General features: G+C 36.9%; 1 protein-coding gene across 2 annotated transcripts in view; it reads left to right on the plus strand.

Moving 5' to 3' along the window:
* plcd3b (phospholipase C, delta 3b) overlaps positions 1-2,879 on the plus strand; it is a 39,338-nt gene extending 36,459 nt beyond the window's left edge. For both annotated transcript variants that reach the window (XM_061908611.1, XM_061908612.1), the window contains one exon: positions 1,054-2,879. In XM_061908611.1, the coding sequence (XP_061764595.1) occupies positions 1,054-1,151 (98 nt within the window). In that variant the 3' untranslated portion in view covers positions 1,152-2,879. The remainder of the gene's footprint in view (positions 1-1,053) is intronic.
* Positions 2,880-7,619: the final 4,740 nt, after the last annotated feature.

Genomic DNA, 7,619 nt, shown 5'->3' on the forward strand with positions numbered 1-7,619 from the left:
ACACAAATGAATTCTGCTTACGATGAATTCACAATACGAAAAAAGCTAATCCCAATGCGTAACGGTACGATTCCAACACCATATAATTAATTTTACTTGGGGCGCGATACATTTCACATGATCAGATGCAATCCAATGTTTAAGAAAGTTAGTCAGTTCTCATGAGTCTTGTCCGATTTGGTTTCTTGAATAAATCCAATATTTAGACAAATTCAATGTATTATACTCTTGTGTGATGACTGTATTATGCTGATAGTATTATTTGTACCATGAATCGATTAACATGGACTTAAACAAGTTTAAAAACTTATTCGGCTGTTACCATTTAGTGGAAAATTGTAAGGAATATGTACTGAACTGTGCAATCTACTAATAAAAGCTTCAATCAATCAAAGATAATGTGCAGCTCTCACTTCACGGAGTGTGACTTCCGTCATGATAGTTCCGTGTTTACACTCAAAACCATGAGAGTCAGAAAAAGTTATCAACTTTCTGATATCTTTTAGGATGCGCTGCTTTGTGGCCGGTCTTATTTACGTGCCCCCACTTCGACTGCGTCTTCTCCGCGCCATGTCGTAGTTTTTCGCACTTTTAAATGAAGTCTACTGACATACAAGTTCTAACTATACGCTACTTTGTATTAGAAATGGCAATGGCGGAGGATGCATGTGCATGTACGAGCCAGTTTGCCCCACAACAAGAAGATAGAGAAAAAGAAGGATCTTATTAACTAGAATGGCGGACTTGCACAAAGGTCTTCAGGTAAAACGTCACCATTTATGGAGATATTCGCTGACGTCACAGATTGCGCAAATTTGGAGGAAGTAAGAAGGAAGGCAGAATTGTTTGATAAATATCTCTGGCATACCTTCATGGTTTGATTTAAAATGTTCATCACTTTCGCAGATCCCACATACACAAAAACAAGTACCAATTGGTATGAAAAGTTGTTTTTGCATTTAAAGAATGAATAAAAGTCAATTGCATACACAAACTGGAAGAATCCATTATGTTTTTTCTCATTTAAGATTGTGCTTCTTTTTCTCTTTATAGGTTACCGTCATGTGCAATTGCTGAAGCAGGATGGCTCCAACCTTTCACCCTCTTCCCTTTTCATCCATGTCAAGGTGCATGGCACTTCCACATCCTAAACTTATCAGTCAGGAACTCTCAAATCAACATCGTTTAATCCAGTGTCTCCCTTTTGCATCAGGGCTGGACAAACTTTTTTTTTACAGCAAAAGTGAAGGCATGTTTGATGCATTCTGTACATCAAAGATGCTCAAACCAATCCAATGAAGGTTAAGACAAAATTTTAGGCCACAACATCCAATAATAGCAAAAAATACCTTTTTATTTTTTAATTTAAAAGTCAATATATCATCGTACTATTTGCCAAATAATATATGCCAAATAATTAACAAATAAGTTTGACTGATGTATTTTTCTACATTTTTAAACCAATATTAAATATTTCTTATTTTAAGTTATGTCATCTAGACTTAAAAATGTATGAGTCAATATATTTTTTAAATATTTTGGGGGGAAATATTAGTGGATGATGGATTGCTTTCTTATATTTTTCCTCATGTACTGTTTTTTCAATTGAACATACAACTCCTTATTAGTCAGTTGAAAACAATTTAAATTGTAAATGATGGACTGCTACATTTTTTAAAGTATCTTAAAGTGAGGGCCAATATAAAACGAGCTGTGGCCACAATGAACCACTAATTACTAAAGTATGATGCAACTACAGTATTTACAGTGTTACCCCAGAACCTGAGCTCTTTTTTTTATACAAATAAAATGACACATACACACATTTTTGTACGTATGTATATAATATTTATACGGTGTGTGTGTGTGTAATAGAACAAGTGAACCAAAGATTTGCTGGAACTGAAATCAAATATAATTATTTTTACCATTATATTAATGTAGCCAATACAATACTGAGCAAAAACATCATAGCCTTGTTTTTTAGTAGTCCGCAATTTGGACATCGCTTGTCCACGATAAACTATTGCTGGTGCAAAGATGGCTATAAATACTGCTATTATATTTTTCATATCTCTAGTGTCTCACTATTTTTGAATTTAGAACACAGATTTCTAGTTGTACTTAAAAAGGATCAAATTTGGTGCACTTGTTCCTTGAAAATTTGCTTGCTGTGAACATTTTTTTTATGCTCATTACCATACGTCGTCTCATTCAAGACTTGCTATTTATTAGATGCAAAGCATGCAACACAGCTATACATGTTTTTATACGTTTTATGCATTTTCTAGATATCTAAAAGGTGGATATGCATGTTAAGTGTCCAAAATAAAACCTTTCCAATAGTTTTTATATTCTAAATATGTATGTGTACGGATAAATGAAATGCTAACGAGATCAATTCTTATAAACACGAATTGGGTTTAGTATTTCTCATGATTCGGGATTTTTTGCAATTAAATGTGTTAATACATGAAGATGGTTTTGATAACAACCTATGACTGTAGTAAAAATAATCAGTATTATTATATGAAGTACAGTAGATGCCTGCATACAGTATTCCCTAGTCAGCACTTGCAACTCCTGCACATGTGTCCATGTCTTAAAGTATGTATTACGTATGTATTGTGTTTTATGTCAAATATAGACATATTTATTGGTCAATTGTTACCCTTGTGAATAGCAGGGATCTGCTTTAAATTATTATCTTCATTATATTTTAATAACTAAATCCCAGCTTTTTGTGTATGTAAACCAAGTTATATTGTAACTAAAGACCAAAGGTGTTACTGACAAATATTGATATTGTTACAAAGCTAAAATCCGTTTTTGTTGTAAATGTGTGTTATCAAAAACAGTATTAAACATTGTAAAGCCAATATTGCTTTTGTGACATTTTTGTTATTATTGTGTGAAGGCTAAAAAGCATTTCTCAACCAATTGAAACAATTTCAAAATCCTAATTCAGCTCATCCATGACACATAGGCTGTCTATCGGAACTCTCCGTTTTTTTTAAACTCCCGATTAATCGCAACATTTTTCTGATCAAACATTTTTTCCTATTTTTGAACATAAAACATGAAAACATTCAACTCATTTTGGACAGTTGTAAAAATGCTTCGTATTTTTGTCAAAATGCCTTGTTAGATTAGTGCTTAAAGTCAGTATTGTTTATGATGGCTGTGTGCAAACAATGTTTTCCCCCTCAATGTGAATTCAAGCAATATAGAATTTTTAGGATTTTTATTTATGATAATCAACATGCAAAGATTGTGCAATGTACATCTTTTTAGAAATCTGCTTGCCTTTGGAAAGCATTCTCCTTCTTTGTGAGGTTCCAATCAAGCCAACAGTAAATGCTTTTTTCATGTAAAAAAAAATCATATTTCTTGTCTATGGATGTTCTCATTCATATTTCATTGTAAATTTACAGCATATTATTACTGGCTAAATACATTACTTTTACAGTAAGTTACAGTAACTACAGAACTGTGATGTTTGGTTAATTACCAAATATAATTCAAATAAATGTAAATCACACCATAGCGTCACTATTGGCAAAGTATTAAACAAACAAAAATTAATTTGTTGTGATATTACAGAAGACAATATAAATTGCTGTGAAATACAAGATTACACTCATTTGTAGTAACATTACATTAAGGTATTTTATTTAATGCTGTGAACTCCTAGTAACTTTTTACATCTTTGTCTTTCAAACACATTCAATTATCTTAGATTCTCCTCATTTCTACAATACATTATCTTGGAGTACTTCTCACTAATGACTAGTGAAGCTTTATCGCTGCATGCTGTTTATGTAATCTATGGTCTCACCTCTACCCACTAAGACAAAGTGGATGATTGATAAAAGGGTTCCCTCCATTAATTTCAACCTGTTTATAAATAAAGGTTAAACACATACAGTACCCCAGCAGGCACAATACATTAATATAACGTTGAGAACTTGTTGACTTAGGTCCTGACATTGAGCAACTCAAACCTAACGCTGGAAAAACATGATTTTTGACGACATTGGTTCTTACGTTGATTTGAACACTGAAATTTGGTCATTTTCCGACTAATATTTCGCAACACAATTACAATGTTGAAACAACACACTTTTTGACAGCCTTCATTCAATGTCAGGTTGTGACGTAGATTCGACCTTTGAAATTTGGTATTTTTCCAAACAACAACATGGATCCAATGTTAGACGCCATCCATCCATCCATTTTCTACCGCTTATTCCCTTTGGGGTCGCGGGGGGCGCTGGTGCCTAGCTCAGCTACAATTGGGCGGAAGGCGGGGTACACCCTGGACAAATCGCCCCCTCCTCGCAGCGTTAGACACCAACATTGTCTCAATTTACAAATACAACTATTTTGTAATGTGGTTTCAAAGTCTGATTTAAAGGACATGTATAATCATGTATAAAGCAAATCAAAGCCATCATATTGTGAAGCACAATACCAAGGTATGTGGGCTTCAAAACTATCGCCAACTAAACACAGAGTGCCGAGGTACAAGCAGTGCTTCAAAACACGCCTCGCCAAAGGTGGCAAGACGACCTGCGCTTCGAATTTAGGTAAACATTTTACTTACAATAATCCAGACCTGCACAATAAGTCTAAAGGTAATATAATTAATGATGTCCCCCGGTGTGCACATGTAATAGGTAGTACAAACCACCAACTGTCGGGTTAAAACACCAAACTATCTATTAAACGAGACAAGAAGCAAGTAATCAAGCAGAGACAGAGTTGAATTTTTCTCATGTGGAGAAACGTATTGGGCTGCACACTCAGTTACAGTTTCACCCTACGCTCTCAGGTACAGCCCTTGCGCTCCTTCAATTTCTTCAGGAGTTCCCTAGTTAACATCACTAAGGCTTTTTCTGAATGGGGGGGGGGGGGGGGGGGGTAATGCAAGCAGCCCCAGTAGACACAATTTTGTGATTATTCAGAATGGAAATGTGCGAACTCTCGTGATTTTGACCTGTCTCTGTTTTGTCTGCGTTGAGGTACTCGAACTCCGTCCTTGGCTGTCAGCAGGCATGGTCTGGAAACAAACTGCTGCTGCGAGACAAATCGCAAATTGTGTGCCTTTGCACGGATAGAAAAGTATAACTTGAGCACAATAGATAATAACTATAGCAACGGCCTTTAGGCATAAGAGTTGTGTGATAATTTATACATAATTGTTCTAACACCCACGTAGTGCAAACTAATGCAAGTGAAATGACAACATTTTGTAACAAATTGTTACAATTTCAGTTTAATCTGATACTATGTCAGGAAAGGGACTTCTACGTGTGTCTCCCCTCTTGTTTGAGCACATAGGACAACATTTAATATGGTGATGATTCAGTAATCGTTAGTTAAATGGTTATGCAGTCACGAGTGTCAGCTGTCGGGTGCTAGTTTTTACATTGATGCTCCCTCGCAGGACGCAAACTAAAATCATGAAATGCAACCTTACCCGAGCAAAAACGATACATATTTATTCGTAGAGTCTTAATACCATTTTACTTGACCCTGCCACACACAAAGAAGTTACGGGCCTCTGTGCTTTTTCAAGTTTCCATCTGTTTTGTCGCGTAGAATGACGTCTGGAGCATAAAATACGTCTGAGAACACGACTGACATATAATCCTTGATGTTACTCGACAAATCATTTTGTGATAAAGTATCTATATATCTGATAAGTATCTATTACTTTGCATACCGTAGTTAGATTTTCGTCTTCAGTAATGCGGACGTTGTACCGGTCCGTTGTGGTGAAGAAGGAGCTGAGCCGGAAGGCAAAGCTCTCAATTTACCGGTCGATCTACGTTCCCATCCTCACCTATGGTCATGAGCTTTGGGTCATGACCGAAAGGATAAGATCACGGGTACAAGCGGCCGAAATGAGTTTCCTCCACCGTGTGGCGGGGCTCTCCCTTAGAGATAGGGTGAGAAGCTCTGCCATCCGGGAGGAACTCAAAGTAAAGCCGCTGCTCCTTCACATCGAGAGGAGCCAGATGAGGTGGTCCGGGCATCTGGTCAGGATGCCACCCGAACGCCTCCCTAGGGAGGTGTTTAGGGCACGTCCAACCGGTAGGAGGCCACGGGGAAGACCCAGGACACGTTGGGAAGACTATGTCTCCCGGCTGGCCTGGGAACGCCTCGGGATCCCCCGGGAAGAGCTAGACGAAGTGGCTGGGGAGAGGGAAGTCTGGGTTTCCCTGCTTAGGCTGTTGCCCCCGCGACCCGACCTCGGATAAGCGGAAGATGATGGATGGATTTTTTTGCTCGCTTTTCCTTTTTGCAGGAAGATCTAGGCCCCTTGCATACACATATTTTGAATGATAGGCAAAATTCCCCCAAAAAGTGCAGTTTTCCTTTAAGAATACAGTATTTATTTTGAAACCGTACAATAACCTGAATGATGTGCACAGCTGCCTTAAAGGGGAACTGCACTTTTTGGGGAATTTTGCCTATTGTTCACATATGTGCTGAGATAGGCTCCAGCACCCTCCGCGACCCCGAAAGGGACAAGTGAAGAAAATGGATGGTTCACATATAAAAACACATGATAGATTTTTTTCAAATGCATTCTAAGTATTAAATAAATGTACATAAAAGGCCACATTCAGCCGAGACAATGCAAGTTCCACTATTCCGCCCATAAAATCCAATACATAATTATTCAAACAGCGCCAACAATACTCCATTTACATTTTGTGACTTCAATATTAACAAAGTTTTAGTGATATTATTATTATAAGCACTAACGCAGACAAACAATATATAGTGGAGCCGTGATCGCTTCCAGTCTGCTGTGTGCCGATGTTTACTGATCAGCTGCTTCCTTGTTTCCTTGCTCCCTGTAAGTTTATTGTAGATCACAAATCATGCCTCGCACCGGAAAAGTAGATGGCTTGTAATCCAACAAGTTGGTACATTTTGACAGCCATTTAGGACCTAGAACTGGCTAGAACAACACAAAAAGCACTGTTTCTTCATGAGGATTATGAGTCATTCTTCATCTGTGATCCATTCTAGCAGTCGGCATTCTACTGACAGCAGACATTGTACAGTAAAGGATGTTTTATTATGTTTGTTGGCTCTCATAAAGTCTGCAGTGAGTAATAAACAGAGATGAAAGAATACATAAATAATACATATTATAAATCTCCCCGTTACCCCATTACTTATATACTATACATCACGTATATAAAACGATAATGGAGGTGTTTGGATGTTTTTAGGGGCTCTATAGGCAGAATTGAACGGTTCCCTTAGGCTCCATTGTAAGCATATTGTATATTATTGACCATTTGAAGTCTAGTTTTTTATATATAGATTTAAGTTCAAATAAGCGCATTGTTTATTTTATTTTATTTTTTAAAGTACGCGATGGGAGTCAGTGACGCGTAATTTCTTGCGATGACAGAAAAGTAAAAGTGAACGAAAATGTGGCGATGTTTTAAATCTACCCCTTGTTCATATTTATATTATTATTTCATTTTACTCCTAGGTAAGCTATTTTTTTCATACAAAACATTCATAAAACATTGAAATATCAAAGAACATAACGTCTTTAAAATATTGCAAGAATGGGAAGTGACGTTGCC

The sequence above is a fragment of the Nerophis ophidion genome, linkage group LG08 (assembly GCF_033978795.1).
Source record: "Nerophis ophidion isolate RoL-2023_Sa linkage group LG08, RoL_Noph_v1.0, whole genome shotgun sequence".
Lineage (NCBI taxonomy): Eukaryota > Metazoa > Chordata > Actinopteri > Syngnathiformes > Syngnathidae > Nerophis > Nerophis ophidion.